General features: G+C 60.1%; 2 protein-coding genes across 42 annotated transcripts in view; both read left to right on the top strand.

Moving 5' to 3' along the window:
* The window catches only part of MYT1 (myelin transcription factor 1), a 63,295-nt gene extending 45,937 nt beyond the window's left edge, over window positions 1–17,358 (top strand). For 19 of the 41 annotated variants that reach the window (XM_085004627.1, XM_085004628.1, XM_021077792.2 and 16 more), the window contains exons 14-23: window positions 1,244–1,398; window positions 2,268–2,330; window positions 2,444–2,512; window positions 6,996–7,058; window positions 7,397–7,480; window positions 10,999–11,217; window positions 12,433–12,524; window positions 13,084–13,187; window positions 15,090–15,233; window positions 15,517–17,358. In XM_085004627.1, coding sequence (XP_084860753.1) covers window positions 1,244–1,398; window positions 2,268–2,330; window positions 2,444–2,512; window positions 6,996–7,058; window positions 7,397–7,480; window positions 10,999–11,217; window positions 12,433–12,524; window positions 13,084–13,187; window positions 15,090–15,233; window positions 15,517–15,657 — 1,134 coding nt within the window. In that variant the 3' untranslated portion in view covers window positions 15,658–17,358. Of the gene's footprint in view, window positions 1–1,243; window positions 1,399–2,267; window positions 2,331–2,443; window positions 2,513–6,995; window positions 7,059–7,396; window positions 7,481–10,998; window positions 11,218–12,432; window positions 12,525–13,083; window positions 13,188–15,089; window positions 15,234–15,516 lie in introns of those variants that run through there. The other 22 variants (XR_014832951.1, XR_014832952.1, XR_014832955.1 and 19 more) reach the window with 7 other exon arrangements.
* Window positions 16,610–22,558, top strand: part of PCMTD2 (protein-L-isoaspartate (D-aspartate) O-methyltransferase domain containing 2) — a 35,803-nt gene continuing 29,854 nt past the window's right edge. The window contains exon 1 of the mRNA XM_085004641.1: window positions 16,610–18,641. The gene's annotated coding sequence lies outside the window, so the exon portion shown is untranslated. The remainder of the gene's footprint in view (window positions 18,642–22,558) is intronic.

Raw genomic sequence — 22,558 nt, forward strand, 5'->3', positions numbered from 1 at the left:
TTTATCCTAAAGACTCAGCTCGAGTTGGGGCGCCACCTCCGTCTAATGCAGGAGTCTCTTTTCTATGCCTTGCTCAGTAACAGGAGCTGTAGCCACAGCAGCAAGAGCATAGCAAGGATGCGCTGTCCCGCCGGCATGCTGTGGGCCTTACCTCCTCCATCCCCAGACGTCCTTGGAGGGGCTGCTGTTCTTTCAAGTTTAAAAGCATGGGAGTTCCTGCTGTGGGGCAGTGGGTTAATGACCCAGCTTGTCTCTGTGACTTTGCAGGTTTGATACCCAGCCCCACGCTACTGTGGCATAGGTTGTAGATGAGGCGTGGATTCGATCCCTGGCCCAGGAGCTTCCATATGCCAGAAAAACAAAGCATGGTGCCTGGGCCCCAGAGGGTTGGACAACTTGCCTGGGACACATAGCAAGTGCCAGCCCTAGGATTTAAATTGTGAACCATGGAGTTCCCTGGCGGCCTTGTGGCGAGGGATCTGGCGTTGTCACTGCTGTGCTCAGGTTGATGCTGTGGTGCGGGTTGGATCCCTGGCCCAGGAACTCATGCCATGGATGCAGCCAAAAAAAAAAAACCCTGAGAACCATCATGGGGGCTAGCTGTCTGTTAGACTGTCCTGCAGGGCACTGACCTTCCCGGCTCCCGTGGACACCTTCCCTGCCCCTGGACAGAGGGACTGTCCTTGTTCGCCCCCTTGTCCATAGCACCCTGCTCTTGAGTGGCAATTAAACACTGCCAGAGCCTGGGTTGGAAGTCAAAGTGTGTGTTAAATGCCAGCTGTGGCCAGGTCATCATGCGGGGGAGGGGCCACGGGGCCAGACGGTCCCAAGGTCCCCACGGTCACTGTGATCATCCTTTGTGCCTCGCGCCGTCTCGTCATCATAGCCTTTCCACGGACTCTTCCTTAGCGCCCCTGTCTGCTGAGGGCGTCCTGGGCCCCGAGGGAGCTGCTCTCCCTGCGCTCTGCTGGGGGCCCACGTGCCCGAGGCCGCGGAGGGTGTCAGAAGCAGCCACACCGGGCAGCACCTCGGGAGCCGAGGCTGAGGTGAGGGAGCACACCACCCTCTGGGTGCTGTTCCCTGCGTCTGGGGGAGTAAGGCTTCCTCCTTCATCCAGCAGACAGGAGACTCCAGAACATGCCTCTGTGGACACGTTTGGAAGGGTCCCTCTCCCTCAGCCCCCGGGTCGGGCGCCCGGCCCCGCGCCAGCTGGTTAAAACGTCTCCCTGCTGGTTTTTTGCAGTCAGAGCCAGCAGCCCATTCTTTTGCTTCTTCTGAAGCAGATGACCAGGAAGTGTCGGAGGAGAGTTTTGAGGAGCGGAAGTACCCCGGGGAGGTCACCCTGGCCAACTTTAAGCTGAAGTTTCTCTCCAAGGACATAAAGAAGGAGCTGCTCACGTAAGCCGCCCCCCTTTCCCCAGCTGACAGGACCCCTCGGGGAACCCAGGGTCTGGAGAGGACCGCTCCTGGCGGGGGTCCACGATGACCGGCCTCCTGGCCTGACTGCCCTGGTGGGCAGGGCTGGCCGTCCCCTGCCAGTGCCCTCCTGAGCTGGGCAACGTGTGGAGGGTCTCCCACCGCCTCTGCACCGCACTGGGCTCGCACACCCCTCCAGGGCGATAAACAGCAGGGCTGGCCCCCGTGCCGGCCTGCAGAGCAGATGAGGGCTGAGGGCAGAGGGATGAGGGCTCTCTGGAGCCCCACTGTGCCCCGGCCCCCCGCCCGGGCTGAGGGCACTCTGCCTGGGGACTTGGTGCCCTCAGCTCTGGCAGCCCGAGCTAGTCTCACCCGATGTTGCCGGAGAGTAGCTGTGAGCTGGACAGTCAGGAGCCATCCCAGAGCCTTCTGGCCAACCCCACTGAGTGGCACCGAGGGGGCTGCTCCTCAGGGGACCCAGCCCTCACTTGGGCTCCGAGTTCGTTCCCTTGGCTCCTCTTCCCGCCCCGAACCCACTAGCTGCTTTCCACTGCGTGGCTGGCTCTTCTCAGGGCAGCTCTGGTCTGGGGCCTTGTCCTCAGGGAGGGACCCCCTGTGGCGTGTCCACGAGCACGCACAGTACAGGGGCCTCAGGGACGCCCTGGCTGGATGCCGAGCTTTAATCTGGTGCCTTTGCCTCTTTGAGTCAAGTCGGGTGGGGAACCTGCCGTCGGAGGCGGCCTGCGCGCTGAGGGCCGAGCGGGTGGGCCGGGAGTAGGTCAGGTGCAGCCTGGGGCAGGCGGGGTAGGTGTGCCTAGCTCTCTGTCCTGACGCTCTTTCTCCTTGTCCAGCTGTCCCACCCCCGGCTGTGACGGCAGCGGCCACATCACCGGGAACTATGCCTCCCACCGCAGGTTTGTCCCCGCTGGGCTCTGGCCTGGCCTGGGTGCTGCGTGGCGGGTCTCCTCCTCTGCTCCTCTGCTCCCCCTCTTTGGCTTACCCCGATGTCCCATCTCTTCTCTTTCAGCCTCTCTGGTTGCCCTCTTGCTGACAAGAGCCTCAGAAACCTCATGGCTGCCCATTCTGCTGACCTCAAGTATGTCTGCCCTCCTGGCCTCCCAGCTCTGGGGTGGCTTCCTTGCTCTGCTCTCTCCTATGAGGCTCCAGCCAAAATCAGCCTTCTCCAGGGCTCTAGCGCCCGGCTGGCCACACCTGAGGCATGGGGCCACAGGCAGAGAGGCTGGGCCCTGGCGGGGTTGATTCTGCTTGTCTGGGCTGTTGCTGCTGCTGCCTGTAGCCCCGCTCTGACCGCTGCTCTCCGCCTGTGCTCTGGGGCCAGGGGCCCTGCCAGCCTCTCTGAGGGCTGAGTGCAGGGAGCGCCAAGGTGGGGTAGGACCTGCCTCTGGCTCCCGGTGGCCCAGCCCACTCTCTCCCTCTCCTGAGGACCTGTGCCGGGGCATCTGGGTCTGCTCCCCTCTGCCCTTGAGATCTGGGAGAAACCCAGAACTGGCCTTAGCTTGCGAGCCTCGCTGTGGCTCGGGGGCTACAGGCTGTGCAGCTCTTGCTAAATGAACTGGATGCTGAGGATGCAGAGCAGACTCTGCCCTTCCTCCTCCTGCACCCCTTCCAGCTGCTTCTCTCTCGGCCCCTGGTGCCCTCCCACACCTGCCTCCTCCATGCTCCCCTGCCCCCGCTTCTGCCTCTTCTGCTGCTAACACGCGGGCAGGCAGCCCCGTGGCGCCCGCCACCCTGCTTGCCATCCTGCTCAAGTGAGGAGCAAGGGCCCGGAGGTTTCGCGGCTCTCAGTGTCCTCTTGGGCTGCAGCTGGGGACTGTGATTGTCTTTGGTTTCACGACTTCCCTTGAGCTGTGACATTAAAGCTGCGGTGCCCTCAGCCACATGACCCTGGTCCTGGGCTCCCAGGCTGGACTGAGGTTGCAGGAGGTCCCACTCTTGTCTCCTGAGGTCACCCCTCTCCGGGTGTTCCCCTCTCCCTGGGCCTCTGCATTGGGGGCCCTGGATCCAGGCTGGGCTTTCCTAGCTCGTCCTGTTCTGGGCCAGACAGGAACCTGGGATCTGCCCTCTAGGGTGAGGGGCCTGTGCTGCTTGTGAGACCTGAGCTGCCTTAGAAACAGGGCGGACGCGGGGGCAGCTCCGTCCTGCCAGCCTCATCTTTGTGGCTCTGGGGAGGCCTGTCTGGTTCTAGCAGCAGGAGAAGAGCGTTTTCGCCCATTTTCCCAACGGGCCTTCCATTCCTCGGACAAGGCTGGGCAGAGTTCCCGAGCAAAAGCATCTTTCTGGGACTTCACGGCTTTGGCACCAGCACGTTCTGAGGCTCCGCTCCCCTGGCAGACTCAGGCGTGCGTCACTCACGCACCATGTCCGGCTCCAGAACCTCTAGACCCTCAGTGCGGCTGGCTTGGGACACCGACCCTGGCCTCTTCCCTCGTCCCTTCCTCTCTTCTCCAGCGTCTGTCTCATGGCCCTTTCTCCTATTTCTACGTTGCTTCTCTAACTGATCGGCTTCAGGGTTTTCCAGTTCGTGGGCCCGAGTGGTGGTGGAGGTCCGGTGGTGACCACGTGTACTCAGTAGCCCCTCCTTCCTGCAGAGCAGCTGGTCAGGGCTGCTGGAAGGAACGTGAGGTCTTGGTCTGGGCCCAGAGATGCGGCCACAGGGAGGGTCGGCGCCGTGTAAGCCTGGGAGCCTGGGAGGGACTGTGACCCAAACCCCTCCAGAAGTTAGCACCAGGAAGCCTTCCTTGCGTGCAAATAAACCGCTCCCGACTTGGTCCACATCTCTCCTCCCCCACAGGGGTCTCCGTGGAACCCACTCCTCGCCTGCCTTGGGCCCCTGTGTGGTCGTGGCCTGACCACACCCTGCCACTCTCACTCCCCTGTCTGGCGGGCGTTTGGCCCCCTGACTGGACTCGTGACAGTGTCAGGCGAAGGGGACTTGTCCACAGGGGAGCAGATACCTCCACCTTGCCTGGCAAACAGCTTGTTTTTTGGTGCCCTCCCCGTCAACCCTGGGTGCAGTGAGTCTCAGATGATATGTTTTCTGTGTTTTAATCAAGTCCCCAAGGGATTGGCTCTTCTTCCACGTGGCCGGTGTGATCAGGAGCAGGGGACGTGGCTGCCCCGGGCCATTCTGTGTGCGGGGACTCTGCAGTCACAGACCCGTGAGAGAGCAATGGGGGTCTGCACGGGTTGGGGGCATCCCCCACCCCCACGGGGCAGGGGCGAGCAGGGGGTGAGGTCTGCTGTGCTCCGGGCTCTGTGGATCCTTCCTCTTGCCCAGGCAACTCACTCAGAGTAGATGGTGGGCAGGTTCCTGAAGCCGGCCCTGGGAGTCCTCGGGGCCACGGGAGTGGCCACTGCTGCTGGCACGCAGGGAGGGCCTGCTTCTTCAGCCACGTGAACACCAGCCTGTCTCTGATGTGACTCCTGGGGTGAAGCCATCACATCACACCGTGGCAAGAAGCCTGGTGCAGGCATGGCCCACATGTGCGTTCCCGCCAAGTGGCTTCCCCGGACCCTGAGACTTGCTCACAGGCCGCCATTGGAGGCTGCGCCGGCAGGGATGTCACCACAGCTCAGAACTGTGCCGTGGCTGCAGTGGGAGCCTGTGCCCTGAAGCCGGGAAGGAGCGGAAGGAGGGAGGGACACAGGCTCACCGTCAGCAGCCATGGGCCGCCCTGCGGGGAAGAAGAGCTGCACCTGCTGTGCCCGCTGCGCCAGGCCTTCCAGAGGGCGGGGAAGGGCTCTGGCCTCAGCATGGAGCCTTCCCCGGACCCTCAACATGCCTGAAGAGCTGGTACCTGTGGTGTGGCCCAGCGGGCCTTCCTGGGCAACTGGCGCCCTGGGGCCTCAGGCAGTGCGAGGTGCAGTGGCAGAGCCGGAGCGCCCGGGAGTTGGTGTTGGTTGGGTGCTTTCCTAAGTGGAGGCAGTGGGTGGTTTCTATTAAAACACAAAAGCCTCTTTGCCTCAGATGTGTGTGGGTTGAAATATGACCACGTGTGACTGGGCAGGACCCATCATAACCTCGGTGGGACTTGAGTTACCTCCAAAGCCGACAGGAAGCAGATTGATCAGCTGGCCAGCTCTGAGGCCAGGGAGGCTCCTTGGGGCAGGATGAGGAGGGCAAAAATCTGAGGGGCTGGGAAGGAGGCTCCGGGGCACCTAGTCCCTCCGTGTGGCCATGCCAGCCCGATGGGGGCGGGCGGTGTCGACCTGAAGGCGTCTGCCCGGCGGCCTGGAGGTGGAGGGGGGTCTCGCTGCCTTGGCTCTCTCTGTCCAGCCCCAAACACCAGCACCACATGTGCTGGTAGAGGAAGAGGCTCAGGAAGGGTGTGAAGGAGAGGCCTCTGTCCCGCCCCCTCGGGCCTAGGCCCTGTGTCCCTGGGGCCACTTTTGTAGTGAGGAATGGCCTTGGCCCCACATTCCCTGGATGAGGCCAGAAAGGGCAGACAAGGGAGTTCCTGTCGTGGCTTAGTGGTTAACGAATCCGACTAGAAACCATGAGGTTGCAGGTTCAATCTTTGGCCTTGCTCACGGGTTAAGGATCCCGTGATGCCATGAGCTGTGGTGTAGGTTGCAGACGTGGCTTGGATTCAGCATTGCTGTGGCTCTGGCATAGGCCGGCAGCTACAGATCCGATTAGACCCTAGCCTGGGAACTTCCATGTGCCATGCGATCGGCCCTAGAAAAGGCAAAAAAAAAAAAAAGAAAGAAAGAAAAAAAGAAATGGCAGACAAGCACCCTGTGAGTAACAGACTCTCCAGGTGCCAGCACTGAGACTCTGGCGTATCCGCAGAGCTAACACGCTCTGGCTTAAGAGGGACAATGCAGAGAGCCAGGAGGAGCAGCAGGTGGGCTCCTGCAGGATTGATGCCGAACTCACTCTGACAGCGGCGGGAACCGAGTCGCTTTTCCTAAGTGGACATTCGGGGAAAAAGAAGTTGAGAAAACCCATGCTGGTGTATTAAAACAGAACTTCTCCTTCTATGTGATTTGTTCATCAGACGCTTTGGGTGTCAATTTGGGCTTTCGTGTTTTGTGTCTCCTCCTCCCTACCCTCGGCCTGTGCCAGCCACACCACCAAAGTCCCCTCTGTGGGAACTCTGCCCTCACTGGATAGGAATCGCTCCCTGACCTGGACATGCTGTGGGCAGTGGGTCTCGGGTCCTCTGTCCATGAGGACAGCTGTCTTCCTCCAGCCATGCCAGGGAGGGTGCACCAGCCTTAGGTTTAGCCTGCATCCCGAGCACTTGTTTAAAGGCCCACGTGTGCCCTGGAACCTTCTATTCCAGCCTGGTCCTCTGCAGGGGCTGAGTCTGGGCCCATCATCATGCAGTGGAGACGTGCTCTCTTCTTGGCCCTCCTGGGTCCCCCTGGGGACAGTGAGTGGTCAAGTTCCAAGATCTGGAGGTGTGCCGCAGGCTGGCTGGGACCTCGCGGCCCTTTGTAGACCTCAGTGCTGGGAGGGGGCTGGGCCCATTGGGGGCTGAGTCAGAGATACCTGCTATGGCCAAGTGACTGCACTGCACTGGCTCTGGTCCCAGCTCTGCTGTCCTCCACAGGTGCCCCACGCCTGGCTGTGACGGCTCCGGCCACATAACCGGGAACTATGCGTCGCACCGGAGGTGAGCCTGCCACGCCCTGGGTGCCAGGCCGGCGGGGGTGGGGGGCTCTTCCTCAGACGAAGTTCAAGGCTCCAGGTAAGACCTTCACGTTGCTGCATCAAGAGCCCGTCTCTTGGGTCACTGTTCCCAGAGCCTGGTCAGGATGCCCACTGGCCTGAGCAAGGGGCTCACGGTGCTGCTTCCTGTTTGCGGCCCTGCTGCCAGGCAGAGTGCCCCCTGGCGGAAGGCTCCTTGTGTGCCCGGGGCTGCTGTCACAGAGCTGGAGGGGTGGGGGTGGTAGGTGGGAGCAGCTGCTGTTCTGGGACGACTGTGGCACTTTTTTCCTCTTTCAAAACCAGCTTGTCAGGCTGCCCTCGTGCCAAGAAAAGTGGAGCCAAGGCAACGCCCACGAAGGATGACAAGGAAGACCCTGAGCTGATGAAGTGAGTCCCGCTGGCCGCTCGGCTGCTGTGCACACTCGGGGTTGTTTTGTAGTTTATGGTTTTACAAGCCCCTTCTGGATTCTGTTTGCATTAATAGCTGATGAATGACTGTGCCTATCTTTACATGTGTGCTCGTACCGGGCACGCGGACACTGTGAAGGTGGGTGCCGTGTGTGTTACATGGAGGGCACGCACGTGTACTGGCTCCTCTCTGGGCTTCTCAGGTCTGGGGTGTTTGACGGGGCAGGGAGAGACAGCGCGCCCTGCTGCCCTGCCCCTGAGGCACCTGGGTGTGAGCCTCGGGGCATGGGCAGCCCTTCAGCGCACTCACGGGCATTGTCATCCGCCCGCTTCTGGTCTGGTGGGAAGGTTAGGTGCAGGAGTCAAGGAGCAGAGGACAGTTAGAGACAGTGGAGTCTCTGGTGTGTCTGCACAGGTCTGCCTTGGAAGGGGGCTGACGTGGAGTGAGGGAACCTGGGAAGTCACCCTGGCCTGGGACCTTGCCACTCTTGCGGGGACAAGAGAGGCCCCTCTAGGCCTTAAGTGATCGGGGTTCCTGAAACCCTTTACTGACCTTTTCACTGGAGGGGGGAGCTGACGCGTGGTCGGGGGTTGTGTGTGAACCCTGCCCCCTGTGGGATCCTGGTGGGGGCTTGTGTTGCTGCAAGCTTGTCCTTCCAGAAGGACCGTGTCCCCTGAACTCTGCACTTGCAGGTGGGGGCAAGCTGTGCCACAGGTGCCAAAGGGTGACCCCATACCCAGTTTGCTAGACTGTCAGAGCTGACACCGGGCAAAGCAGGCAGTGGTCCCCTGGACGGAAGTGGAGCGGAAGGGAATGGCTCTGGCTGCCTGGTGGGCCGGGGCCCTTGGGCTGGCTTGGTTGGGAGGGCCTGCAGGGCCTGGGAAGCAGGCCTGCCCTGACTGACACCTGCGGGCCAGGAACGCTGGACGCTCACCCCTGCAAAGGGTGTCCACCTGGCCTGAGATTGGCTTGCTCCTCCTGGGAGCCCACCCCAGCTGCACCCACACATCTGCTTGGCTGCAGAGGAAGAGGGCCTAATTGCATTGCACCCTTCCAAAGGGCCGACCCACCAGCTGTTTGACGTAATAAGGCCATGGCTGCTTATTTACTTAGACAATACAACTGTAATGAGTAGTTTTGCTAAATCACAAATGCAAAATACGTGGCTGCTGGTATTGTGAATACTGCCTCCTAAATGGGAGAGTGGGTAAGGAATATGGTTCCTTCTGAGAATCCTGGAATTTGCCTATGATCGTATACATGCAATGCTGTTGTGGAGTTAGCAAGGCTCCTGCTGGTAGGGATTAAAAGTGAATTGTGCTGCAGTTGCAGATGATCAAAATCAAGATCAGCATTTTTCGAGTTAACTGGGAAAAATGGTGTTCCTTTTCCTGATGTGCTGTCAACTTTGCTTTAAAAACAAAAACAAGATTTCTGCAGCCAAGTGGAGAATGTGACTTTTAGCAACACTTCAGCATTTACAGGACGATGGTTCCTAACGGTTCCGTGGCAAAGAGGGGACCGCCCACTTATCACCTCTGTTTTATGGGGCCTCCTCCCAGCCATAAACTTTAACTGTATTTATGATTGACTGGCATCTTTAAACAAGTGCAGACCGCAGCAGAGACTTTAATAGGCGCGTCAGGGCCTGCTGTGTGATGTGATTTCGTTGGCAGGCACCAGCTGTGATTTTAGAGGGACTGGTTGAGGAAGAGTTCCCTTTTATGACATCTTGTTCCTGCACCGTTTGAGATTCAGTTGGGTCAGCACGTTGGGGTAAATCCCTTTGGCCACACAACTAAATAGCTGAAAATCCATGGAGGGTCCAGGGTGGGGGTGGGAGCCGAATGACCCTTGTCAACTGTCCCGGGCCACACCGGCACCTGACCAAAGAGATGTGCCTCTGACTGTCCCTTGGCTTCCCTGGGACATAGAGGCTGCCCAGCCTGGCTCCCCACCATGTCTTGGCGTGAGGTCACCTGAGAGCACTGAAGACTGGGACCTGGGCGCAGGGGGAGCGGAAAGTGGTGTTACCATGGCCACATACGAGGTGCCCCCGCCAAGAACACGACCCCGGGGCCCAGCAGCCCCTCCTGAGGAGGGAGGCCAGGAAAGTGGAGAAAAGGACTTACATTCAACCGGGTGCCGTGACATGGAGAGTCGCCGCTAACGTGGCCTTTTGAGCTTGTGATGTCTGGCCTCAGGGTGCCCAGCCCAGGGGTGCCCTGGGCCCCCACAGTTTGGAGGTGTCCAGGTTTCAGGGGTGGATGTAGAATGGGAGCTCCCAGCCCCTTTGCAGGGGCCCCGGCAGTGACCGCACTCTGGATGGGCGCTGAGGTGACCTGAGGCCGGCTCTGTGGCCATCCCACGCGTCTGGGCCCGCGGGGTTGGGAGGAGAAAGGGCTGAGAGCCGAGAGCGGGGCCACATGAGGACAGGTCCTGGCTGGGGACTCAGGCTGGGAAGGTGTCTCAGCGGCTGCCTGAGACGAGGCCAGAGTGTGGAGGCCACCAGGTAGCGTGGTCCCACCCCCAGCCCTGCCACCCCCAGGGGCTTCCCGTGTCTGACCTGTCTGTGCCCCAGGGACCTTTCTGTCAACTGGGACCTCTGTGCTTGCTGGGTCCATGGCACAGAGTAGGGTGGTGACAAATGGCCAGAAAGTGGCCTGGTTTGTTAGAAGGATGAGACAGAACTGGCAGGGGGGGTTTTGTTCTTGGTCAGGTGTCAGCTCCAGGATCCTGAAATCCTGGACTCCTGCTCCAGGTCCCTCCCAAGGGTGGTAGAGACGGATGCCCAGGGCCCTCTGCCTTGCCCCATTTTCTGTGACCGCACAGGTCCCAGGGGCAGTGTGAGGGCAGCCTCTCGGACCTTCCTCAAGTTTCCTCACCTCTTCCTGGGGCATCAAGGGTTGGCCCCTTGCCTTGAGCAAGGGAATGAAGGGAAACGCTGTCCCAAGCAGACTAGGGCAGAGCCGAATCTTCCCCGAGTGAGCTCTGGGGCTGCCCTTCTTCCTCCAGGAACACATGTTCCAGACGGGGCCGAGCTGGGAATCCGCAAGCATCAGGGACCAGCCTCATTCTGGGATGCTGTGGGGTGATGGGGCCCCTGGCTGTCTCCAAGCTGCCTGTGACCCCCAGGCCCTGTGCTCAGTGCGAGCGCACAGACATGACACCAGCAGCAAGGTCTAGCTTTGGAAGCAGAGGCCACCAAGAGGCAGCCTCAGGCCCCAGGGTTCATCACTGCTGAGGGGCGGGGAGAGAAAGTGGCTGACCCCCCACCCCCTCAGCCATGCAGGGGACAGAGGCCAAGGCTGTGGGGGGGGATGCCATCCCTCTGGTCATGAGGCCCAGGATCTTTGAGGCCCCAGAACTTGCTCCAGCACCGCGAGCTTATCCAGGAGCCCCTAGCATGTCTCAGGGTCTGGCTGGGCTCCTCCCACCCCAGCACCTTGTGCTCACCTCTGACCTTTTGTGCTCACCTCTGACCTTTTGTGCCCAGGTGCCCCGTTCCAGGCTGCGTGGGGCTTGGTCACATCAGCGGCAAGTATGCCTCCCACAGAAGTGCATCGGGCTGCCCCCTGGCTGCCCGGAGGCAGAAGGAGTGTTCGCTCAATGGCTCCTTCTCCTGGAAGTCCCTGAAGAATGAGGGGCCCACCTGCCCCACTCCAGGCTGCGACGGCTCTGGCCACGCCAACGGGAGCTTCCTCACCCACCGGAGGTGACCATCCCGCCTCCCTGCCCTCTCTGCCATCCAGGAGGGATCGCCTCTGGGGGTGTGGATAAGGCTCCCAGGGAGGGACAGGCCAGGACTCAGGTGTGAACTGTAGCTTCTCAAGGAAAAGTAAGACCCAACTTGGTAGCCACCTGGGGGGAGCCATGGAAAGTCTACTGGGATCACACGATGGCCTGTGTGACGTGTCACCCGTGTGCCTACTGGCCTGAGTGCCCCGTCCACATCCACTGGGTTCCCTCTGGCAGTTGGGGGCAGAGCCCTCTTGGGTCTCGTGTAATAGGCTTAGCAGGTGGCTGGAAGCATCGTTACAGAGCCTGCCTCTCCCGCTGGGGCTCCCCCGCCCCATTTTTCAAGTTGCAGTGAAGTAGAGTTGATTTACGGTGCTATGGTAACTTCTGCTGTGCAACAAAGTGATCCAGTTACACGATCCGTTCTCTCCGATCCTTTTCCCACATGAATGGTCATGGAATAGAGGGTAGGGTTCCCTGCGCTGCCAGTCACTCCGATCACCTCCGTGCGCACCTGCCAATCCCCAGCCCCTGGGGCTTCTTCTTTGGGGCCCAGGCCTCTTCCTGCTACACCGGGGACCTCTCCCTGCCTGGGCAGTGGCCTGGGCAGCGCCGACAGGCTCTGACCGGCTCCCAACCCCCACCCCTTGCCCCCTCAGGCTTCCTCCTGCCTGAGCCAAGATGCCACGGAGACAGCCCAGGCGCAGGGAATTACCACCTGGTCCCATCAGGAACCTCATTCTTCTAGTTTGCTTTTGGGCCCCTGTCTCTCTGCCTGTAAGGTTAATTAGCTCTGACATTCCACACGCCATTACTGAGAGTCCATCCGATACCAGTGTCTGGAGGACGGGAGCCCTCCTGGAGTTGATCTGGGCTGGGCAGGTGGGGAGACAGACTGCAAACCAACCAATCTGTGAAATACCCAGTTTGGTGGAGGATGGCGTGCCGTGGGGAGAGGGCGAGGGAGCCCCGAGCTGCCTGTGGGCCAGCCTTCAGGGCAGAGGCTGTGCTGGGAATGGCCTAGGCTGCCAGAGGGCTGGGGCCAGGGAACAGGGGTGCCAGGGCATGAGTGACGGCATCCCAGACAGGATCCTACTGGACTATCTGCTCTCACTGTGACACGTGGCCTCGGACCGGCCCGAGGTGCGTGACCTTGGGCTGGTTTTCGATGTGTGTGTGACTTTGCTTCCAGCTTGTCTGGCTGTCCCAGAGCGACCTTTGCTGGGAAGAAGGGGAAGCTCTCAGGGGATGAGGTTCTCGGCACGAAATTCAAGACGAGTGATGGTAAGGCTGCCCGTCCTGCAGCCCCTGCGTGTGAACCTCGCGGCCCCGGTGACTGAGATGGACGGGGGGAGGGGGTGGGGAGGCAGAGCCCCTCTGGAGCGAGTCACGGTGGAGACGGAGCCCTTGAGCCAAGTGGGGTTGTCCTGAACTGGCTCGAAGCCCCTGCTGTCCTGTGCCCTCACGTGGCCATCGCGGGGCCAGCCTGGGAACCGGGGGGCCCTGCGGGCAGCCCCAGAAGCCATGTTCTCCGGTTGTGAGCTCACGTGGGCCCAGGGAAGAGGGAAGCTGAGGACGGTCAGCGTCAACTGGACAAACTTCCGTTTTTATCTCAGCGACTAACACTCGCCAGAGAGGTGTCTGTTTTCCCACCTAAGATCCAGGGCAGGAGGCAAGAGCTGACACGTGGCTGCTAGGCCCCAAGACCAGGTTTCCCAGCCTGCAATGTGGGGTGAGCGGGGCTTCTGCTTGGAAAGGGGTCCCTAGCTCCACCTAGAAAGCAGCCTCTGCTTCACCCCCACTCGCTGGTCCGGGCTGAGGCCGAGGTTTCTCCCCGGGGCAGTGCTGGAGAACGACGAGGAGATCAAGCAGCTGAACCAGGAGATTCGTGACCTGAACGAGTCCAACTCCGAGATGGAGGCTGCCATGGCGCAGCTGCAGTCCCAGGTGGGTGGTGCCGCCTGCTGGCCCCCTGCCGCCTGCCCTCCCAACGCACAGAGGCCTTCCTGCCTTGGCCTCCTCTTCCAGGGGGGCGGGGAGGACCGAGCCCCGTGTCAAGGTCCCTTTTGGGCCGAGCCACTCAGCACGTGCTCTGCCCAGCAGTGTCCAGAGTCCTGAGGTGCTGGTGGCTGGTGGTCCCTTGGAGTGACCTCCTGTCAGCCGGAGCAGGTGCATGGTGTGGGTTCTAAGAGCCTGGCTGGGGTTGGGTTCTGCCCCAGCACTGCCACACGCGGGCTAAGTGACCTGGCGACCCTCTTCACCAGTCTGCGCCCCGATGTCCTCACAGGTAGCGAGGAGATAGTGACAGAGTCTGCCCTGTTCAGTTGCTGTGAGGTGACTGCATTTCTACGAGGAAAGCAGTTGGCCCACGTGTCTGACCCAGAAAGAACTGCTGTTGCTGAACGATAGGAATACAAATTACCTCAAGTGCATGCATCGTATTGCCCTGATTTTCCCCAAATGAACATTTGCGATCAGAAAATAAACCCAGTAAGGGTCTCTTATTTTGAAGAGGAGACCCTTCCCTTCCCTCAGCTGCTGAGTCTGGGCCATGCAGGGCTTGGGGCACAGAATGGGTAGCCACACCTAGCCGCGTCCTCTTGGTCCTGCAGGTTTGGAGGGCAAAGGGGACGAATGGGAAGTCCTGTCCTGCTGTGCTGCACCCCCCGCCCCCGCAGCTGGGCTTAGGCTGACCTCCTGCTACTCAGAAGCCTGCCTAAAAATAGCATCAGCCTGTGAGGATCAGGAAGCGTTTTCCTCCTGCCCTGAAGCTCTTCCCAGGTTCACAGGGGGTGGCGGCAGAGAGGGCACAAGGTGTTCTTGGGGCACGAGACACTCCCACTGGGTGGCTAAGCCACCCGCCTGCTTTTCTTCCCAAAGTCCGAGGCTCTCCCAGTGTCAGCACCTCTGACGTCCCTTTACTTGCCAGTGTCCACCCATTCAGACAGACTGTCCACTAGCTTCCTTTTGGAAGGACTTCCGAGTCCCCTTCCCCCTCGAAGGGCTTTTGAACCCTGTCCTTAGGCAAAGAGAAGCGGGGCTGCACCCTGATTCAGACCTTTTAAAGCCAAAGGCTTGTCGCTGGGTGATGGGTGATGCTCCCTGGCCAGTCTCGGAGCCACAGCTCCTGTGAGGTGGCTCGTGGTCCTAACCTGAAGAAGGCCTCTGCCCTGAGGCTCCTTCCAGATGCAGTGAGGCTGAGGGCTGCCCTCCCAGGCATGTTTCCTCCAGGCCAGGCCCCGGGCGGCTTCCCACACCCCTTCCCCACAGAGCAGGCAGGACTGCCCATGGCCTCAGCCATCGCTGCCCCCCCGGTTCCATGTGGAAGGCTTAGAGCCCCCTGGAGAAGGGCCCCACCACCCTCCTGGTGCCCTGCTGGGTCCGGAGAAGAAGTGCTTGTGCTGGAGGTCCCAGGTGCTCTCGTGGTGTGGGAGGGATGTCGGCTGGGCCTGCCTCGCCAGGCATCGCAGAGAGATACCCAGTGGCCTGTTCCGCTTGCCTCCGCAGCTTTAACCCAAGGGCAGGCGGGCATCCCCATCACGGAGGGGGAGGAAGTTGGTGGCAGGCTGAGATTTGAGGCCAAGGGGCCTCAGCCTGCTCTTTCCTCCACCCCGTGGGACAGACAGGGCACAGAAAGCCGTGGACACAGAGCCCCTGCCTCAGTCACTGTGTCGCCTCCTCCACCCAGTGGCCAGGGCACTGCCAGCCCTCACATGTGTCAGGCCCCTGGGGCAGGGCCCCTGCTTCCTCAGCCTTCTGCAGAGGGCTGTGAGCAGTGGCCCAGCGGGCAAGCCCAGCGTGCTCCCAGGAGGAGGCGCCAGGAGGCAGCTCGGTCTCTGTCTGGTGCAGATCTCGTCCATGGAGAAGAGCCTGAAGAACATCGAGGAGGAGAACAAGCTTATCGAGGAGCAGAACGAAGCCCTGTTTCTGGAGCTGTCAGGCCTGAGCCAGGCCCTCATCCAAAGTCTTGCCAACATCCGCCTTCCGCACATGGTGAGCAGGGAGCTCCCTGTGGGCCCCGGCGCTGAGCTGGCAGCTGCCCCCTGGGGCTCCAGGGAGGGCGAGGAGGGCACCCTTCTGCCCCTGGGGTCCTGCTGAGGTTCTGCCCAGGCGGACGGCTGGCCACAGCTGTAGCTGTCCTTGGCGGCTGCTGCCCCGCTGGTCCATGGGCTTGTCTCCGAGGTGTGGGCACCTGGGTCTCCCGTTTCCGGGGGAGTTCCCGTTGCCTCTGAAAACCCCGGGCCCGCTGTCTTGCTAAGCTGGTTCTGTTCCACAGGAGCCAATCTGCGAACAGAACTTCGACGCCTACGTGAGCACGCTCACCGACATGTACTCCAACCAGGAGCGCTACCAGAACCCCGAGAACAAGGACCTCCTCGAGAGCATCAAGCAGGCCGTGAGGGGCATCCAGGTCTAGGCCTCCTCGTGCCAGGAGCCAGCGTGCTGACCCCGGGCGCCCAGGGCCCCTGGCCTTGGCTCCTTCGTTTACCTCCCTTGCCCTGCCCTCCCAGTGGAGATTCCCAACTCGTACTGACTCCGGTTGGCGGCCCGGGGCGGCCTCGCGCAGGTCCACCCAGAGGGGTGCGTGGGAAGCTGTGTCGCCCTCCATGTGAGGTGCTGGCCGGGCCGGAGGCCTCGACACCTCCACGCACATGCAGGGGCGTGAAGTATTGCAAAGTGATTTATTTTTGTTTCTGAAAGCTCGAAGTCTCCAGTGGAAGCTCATGGACAAGGTTCTCAGGGAAGTTTAGGAGTTTGCAACCACAGTATTCCTTTGTCTGTCGAGGCTGAGAGGCAGCCCTGGGCCCAGGGTGGGTGGTGCGTGTGACGTGTCAGCCTGGAGCGAGCCGGTCAGTGAGGCCGCAGCGGCAAGTGTGTTCTCTGTTGTCCTTTAATTCAGTTTTATGTTAAGGGTGGAAAAAAGCAGCGTTCCAGAGGGTAGGTCAGGAACAGGCCTGCAGCCCCCTGTCAGCTCGAGGAAGCCAGCCTGGGCTCCTGCCAGTCCGCGCTCGCCCTACGCCAGGGCGCCTCGTCTGGGAGCTGCTGCCCGAGGCCCCAGACACTGTGCTCGGGGTCACGCTCCCTCTGGGGGCTGCGGCCTTTAGACCCAGGTCTGGGGCCCTGCCAGGGCCCTGGCTCTCTGTGCGCCCCCCTGGGCCCGGGAGCTGCCACTGCCGCGTTACCTGGGCCGTGGCTGGGCTTTCCCGAGGTGGGGACAGGGTCGGCGAGGTCAGGGGTAGAGTCCCAGCTGAAGACCACCAGGGGTTCTCTCCGGTTTAGATCCATTTACGATTCGAAGGAAGGTCAGTTTCGATTTAACGTGTTAAAAACACGATGTAAATAGAGTCCAAATCAATTGTGACTGCAATTCCAAGGTAGTATTTAAAAGTAGAAAAACTGCACTTCCTGGAAGAAAGGAGAAAGTAGTTAGTTTAATTATTCTGTAAATTATTTAATTTTGTCAAAATGTAAGTATTTATATTCACAACCTCTTATGTTAACGTTTGCTATTTATTTAACATTTTTATTTATTAATTTTATACTATTTTACCTAGACCCCCCCACCAGGACATATGAGAGGGAAATAAATGAAATCAAAGCAAAATTAAATATGTGACTGAGAGATAGGCCGCAAAAAACTTGCTATAACTTCTAGTTATGATTTTAATGCAACCAAGTTATTTTTTATATATTTTGTTATTTATTCTTTTAATAATGGAGTTTTTAAAAAAGTATTTTGTACCTGAGGAATTTTGATAATTTGGGGTCCTTCCCCTCGGTCCAATGGGAAGAAAGGCTTTTTGGTTTTTGTCATCCCCTTTGGCTCCTTTTGTTTCAGGCACAACCGCAAATGGAATATTCTGTATCTATTGTTCATTTCAGTGCAGTGCAGATGTGTGTGGTGCTCTGGCGTGTTTCTTGTGTCGCGTCCGTGTGCCGGTTCTTGACGGCTGAGTCCTGTTACTGTGAGGGAGCCCTGGGCGCTCGCAGGCCCCGTTCCTCTGACAGCCCCGATACTGTGACCCTCCTTCCTCAGGAAACGCGTTGAACCCACAGCACAGCACTTCTTGGTGTGTTTGCAGGGTGATTTCGTAATAAAAGTCCACTCTGACTGTGAGTGGGAGCCGTGTCTGTGGTGAGGAGGCCGTCTCTGTCCCGGGAGCTCTGAGGGTCACTTTCTGGGAGCGGGCGGTCAGTGGGCTCTCCGCCTCAGGCATCTCCCTGATGCCACACGTGGCTCCCACCTGGAAACCTGGGTCTGAGTCACAGCCTGCACATGCGTAAATCAGAACCTCCTCCTGGGGTCGGGAGAGGTCTTCTTGCTGGGGTTGTTGGACTCGGGCCTGTCCCGGGCCATCTCCTGGTCATGGGAGGAAGCCATCTGCAGTAGGAGAGTGTTTGGATATTTTGGACAGAGCAGAGCTGAGAAGTGAGGGAGAAAGGCGGTGGAAGGGGGAGGAAGAGAGAGCTCCCTGGTGGTCTTTTCAGGGCTCCTGGATTCAGCCATACCTGAAGGTGTCTACCCTTGCGGTAACTCCTTGCCGTTTCACACTTTTGTGTCAGGTGGGACTCTAGCTCTCCCAGGTGAGACCTAGGTCTGGGGCTTCTGGTCACATTCAACCCAGACTGTCAACACAGTTCGACCTCCCTAGGTATCTAGCCCTCGAGGCCCACCTGAAGCTCCCATCTGACCTGTGAACAAAGGAAAATTCTTAGAGATTTTGGGCTGCATTTCCGATCCCTGCCCAAGTTGGACAGTGGAGGGTCTGGAGGGCTCCAGCTACTGGCTGTGCAGCACATGGAGTGGGTTGAGTTAGCCCGTTGAGCCTCAAGGAAGGGCTGCCGGGTCCCTCCGCAGAAGCCCCGTGGGGACGGGGCCTGGGGGGCTGGGTTCTACCCATTCATGTCAGCACAGATGCTGGGTCCCCTCTGCAAGCTGAGGTGACAGCACTCCGGGGCCATGAGAGCTGGTGGCAGGTGATGAGCAGAGGCCAGGGCCGTGGAAGAGCTGGTGAACTGCCACAAACGTCCCCGCCAGACCTCCTGCTCCACCCTCTCCCAGGGCTTTGTCCTGCTCCCTGCTGAAGGTCCCTGGGCCTCCGGTAGCTCCAGACTCTGAGACGTTGCCCTTGGGGGGCGCAGTCCATCCGCTTCCATTCAGCAAGAACCTCTCCCGGTGCCAGGCGCCCGGCCTCAGGACTTGGGTTAAGACCTACAGTGACTCCCTGAGAGCAACGTCGACAAGCACCCGTCCCACGAACGCGGCAGTTGGGTGCTCGTGGGCTCACAGAGCTGGTTTCAGCTTGTTTCGAGGTGGTGAGCTCTGCCTGCAGCGCGGCCGAGCATCTGGTGGGTCTGAAGAGCCACGGAGATGGCTCAGGCCGGAGGAGGCCCCCAGAGGTCAGTCTCAAGGGCAGGTGAGTGTGCAGACAGTGCGGAATCCAGGGGCTTGGGGCGGGGGATTGGGGGGCAGGGGGCCCTCCGCAGGCCGCGTCTCAGCAGAAATCTCTGCTCACCGCAGGGGGACATGTGGGCCAGTTCAGTCCTGGACCCAGCTGTGCCCTCGGAGTTGCTCAGACCCCAGGCTGGCTGTGGGCGCCAAAGGGTGCTCCCCTCAAGTGTGGGTGGCCCTCCGTGGTGGCGGGTCTCAGAGAGGCCGTGTTTAGGATGGGATTGGTGGGATGGAGGAGAGGGGGCTTCCTGGAGAGGGACCACCGAGGGCAAGCAGTGCTGGCGTCGGGCACCCCGAAGTTGAAGGACCGGGGCGCTGAGGAGGCTGCTTTGGTCCTAGGAGGCCTTGAGCTTTTCCTGCCTCTGTTCCCTGACTCCAGGACCCTGGGGGCGCTAGGGAGCCTGGCCTCAGGAACTTTCGGTCATAAGCCCTTGGCTTCCACCCACCATGACATCCTGCGCTTCTGAGGGTTTGTCCTGTGGGCTCAGCAGACCCGGCTCGAAGGTGGCTCTGCATGTGCCAGCTGGTGTTTCTGCGGGCACAGCTGCGGGCAGGGGGGACCACTGCAGCACCTCTGGCTTTAGAAGACGCAGGGTGCAGCGACCTGGGATGTTAGGAGGCTGCACAGTCCCACAGCCCGATGACGACACTGGCTGTTCGCCCCCGACCAGGAGCTGCACCTCCTGCTTGGGGGGTCGGCCTCAGCCACCACCCTCCTGGGGTCCAGGGTCGGGGGGGTGTCTTGGGGTCCAGGCACGCGCTCTCTTAGGACTTGTCGTTGGCTTTCTCTCCCAGCCCATGGAGCCTCCCTTTACCCTCTCCAGAGAGTTCAGCTCGAGGCATTATCCGGAGGGAGGGGAACCTTCCCCAGCTCTCAGCGACCCTTTCCGCCAGCCGTCCTTGCTACAGGCCCCTCTTCCTCCTCCAGCGCAACCTGAAGCTGCCAGTTCCCCGGGGTTCTGAGGGGCGGACGCCTCGGTCCTGAGCTTCCCACACTCTGGCTACAATTCAGGTTTGGGGTCTGCTCAGGCATTCATTGCATATCTCTGTGTTTTCCGGCTTCTAAACCACATTTGCCATCCCTTCTTCCATCTTCCTTTCCTGCCAGTTTACACCTTAAAAGCTGTCACTTTGGCTAGGTTTTGAGAGGGTGCCAAGGATGGCAGGTGTGTATACCTGCCCGCCTAGCCTGGACCCACGGGGAGCACCCCAGGTGGCCGAGCACCTGACCATATGTGTGGGCTGCATGGATGGCGCCCCACGATTGCACAAGAGACTTTCTCCCAGAAGCCGCTGCGCCCCTAAGACGCTGGCCCCACAGGGATGTTACCGCTGTGGGTGGGAACGTTTTCTCCCTGCTGGCTGATTTCAGACCTTGCAGCTCTTCCAGGTATGACGGGCGCTGCCTGCCTTTCTGTTTACTCCTCCTTGAAATAAGGAGGTGGCTTCTCCAATAGCACCCTAGCTCCCGACTCAGCCAAGTGCCCACCAGTTTAAAACATGCAGGGCCCAGTGGACCCAGGGTGGTGGGCACCTCACTGACGCTGGGCAGCTGACCCCCAGGAGAGCCCCTGTGGTCCTTCTGGCACCCCAGCCTCCCACCAGCCATGTGAGGAATGGTCGGCCATTTGAGTCACATGGACCTACACAGGGATGCGTGTGTGATGGCACCTGCCCACCTTAGGGGACAGTGTGGACACAGTGACGCCTGGGCTCCAGGGATTCCCCCCCCACCAGCTGAGGTGTCTGCATTGGGCTCGTTCTGCTCCCTCCCTGGAAGCTTCTTGAGCCAATGTAGGTCTTGGGGGCATATCCGGAACCCCACAGAGTTGGAGGAGGTTGTCAGCCCTGCAGGGCTGTCCTGGAGCACCTACGCTCAGGATGAGGGGCCTGGTGGGAGAGGCGAGGGGCGCCCATGGATCAGCCCTGCCCCCCCCGCCCCCCGCATTGGCCCAAGAACAGATGAGATGGGGGTGCGTTCAGGTATGGCTGTAGACTGGCCCAAGAGCAGGAGCCGGGGAGGAAAAGGACAGCTCCCACTTTCACCTCCTCAGTGAACCCACTCTTCTCTGCTCTAAGGGCACCTTCTGCCAAATTAGACACACTTCTGCCTGTTTCTTTCACAACCTATTGCAAATGTTCTCCTTGTCTTGAATTGTCACGGCTTTCTCTGTGGAAGTTGTCAGAACAGCAGAGGAGAAATCTGACTAAAGATGGTGAGGAACCCCTAGATCCCCCCACTACACGGTGAAGACCAAGCAGAAGTGCTTGAAAGTCCCACACTATGCCCGGGGGCCCCTGGCCAAGACCCTAGCAGGCCCCCAAATCGGAAGGGCTCAGTCACGGCTGAGTCACCCACACAAAGCCCTGCCTGTCTGAGCCCTGACTCAGTTCCTGGGTGACCCTGAGCCCTCTGGACCCACACGGGCTCCTCTAATCTCCCAACCCTGTGGTCCAGGCACTAGAGTTGGCCCCATCCTATAGATGAGGAGACTGAGGCCCAGGACGCTGCTTGGGGTAACACAGAGGGCTGGCTCTGCAGCCAGGACTTCCCCCAGGCCCCTGGTCTCTGGGGTCTGCCCTTCTCAAGAAGAGGAAGGGGGAGTGCCAGCTCAGCTGGGCCCCACAGTGTGGTCAGAGCCAGTAGGCACTGAGGAGCCAGAAAAGGGGCTGCTTGGCCCCCAGGCCAGCAGGAGGGGCAGGAGGTAACAGGAAGGGTCTGCCACGAGGCTGGTGGAGAGGCAGGTCCTGCTCATTTCCCAGTCACGGGCGAGGTAGCTAGGCAGACACTGCTGCTCCTGGGAGCTCCCACTGACCTTTTCCCAGGGGAGGCAGGACTGGAGGGAAGTCCCAAGCTGCTTTAGGTGGAGGCAGGTTCTCCAGGGCTCCTCTGGCCCCTCCCGCCCGTGGGCTGAGCAGGTGCCTGCTGTTGGCCAGTGGGGAGAGGTGCTGCTGTCCTGGGCAGGAGGAGGACCCAGGGGACAGGCTGTGGGTTAGGGAGGTCTGGTTGTGTCCCTGGACACCTTGGCAAGGGACAGTTCCCAGGTGGGAGCCACACCTGGCAGGAGCCCCAGGAGTTAGAAAGTTCCCAGACCTGCTTGGAGCGTTGATCAGGGGACACCCAAGCCTGACCCTCCTTGACGGGGACCCCATGGTGAACACTGATCCCTCCTTCCAGGGTGCTGAGCTCCTGGGAGAAGAGCAACCACGCCTCTGATTTATAAACAGCACTGATTTAAAATGTGAAGCAGTCAATACCAAGAGAATGCATTTGTCTACTTCACCTGAGCTAATTACGGACTCTGGGCCTTTTGTCCAGATGAGGAGGAGGTGCTGCAGGCCAGCGTGTCTCTACCTTGGGCTGGGGCACCTGGACACCCCAGTGGCAAGGTGGGAGATCCAGGTGGAAGCTGGCTTCTATGCCTAGGACAAAGAGGGCGACATAACCACAGGTGGCCCCACCTGGACACAGGGCATCCGCAGCCACAAGGCCCAGAAGATCTGCTTCTTGGTTTGGTTTCCAGGTTCACACACTCCATGTCCTCTGATCAGAGGAGGGTGGACCAGCCACATGCCAAGATCTTTTCTTTCTGATCTTCCTGGAGAGGCTCCAGCCTACCTTCCCTGGAGCTGGGGATGGTGGCAGCCACCAGACAGGCCAGGTCAGCTGTCAAAGTGGCCTTGTGAGCAGGAGGGTCCTGAGAGCCTGAGAATGGGCCCAGGCCCCAGAGGCCTCTCTCCAGCTGCTTGGTGAGGGTTCACTGCCACTAGAGCGGCCTTGGAATTTCTGTAAGGCGCCAGGCTGGTCCAAGACCCCTTTTTAGATTCCTGAGGGCAGTCTCTTCCGATGTACACATTCAGTCAA

The sequence above is a fragment of the Sus scrofa genome, chromosome 17 (genome assembly GCF_054392235.1).
Source record: "Sus scrofa isolate SSC_HxYL_T2T_F1_AM1 chromosome 17, Sscrofa_HxYL_maternal_Yorkshire_Landrace_v2.0, whole genome shotgun sequence".
In the NCBI taxonomy this organism is placed as follows: Eukaryota; Metazoa; Chordata; class Mammalia; order Artiodactyla; family Suidae; genus Sus; species Sus scrofa.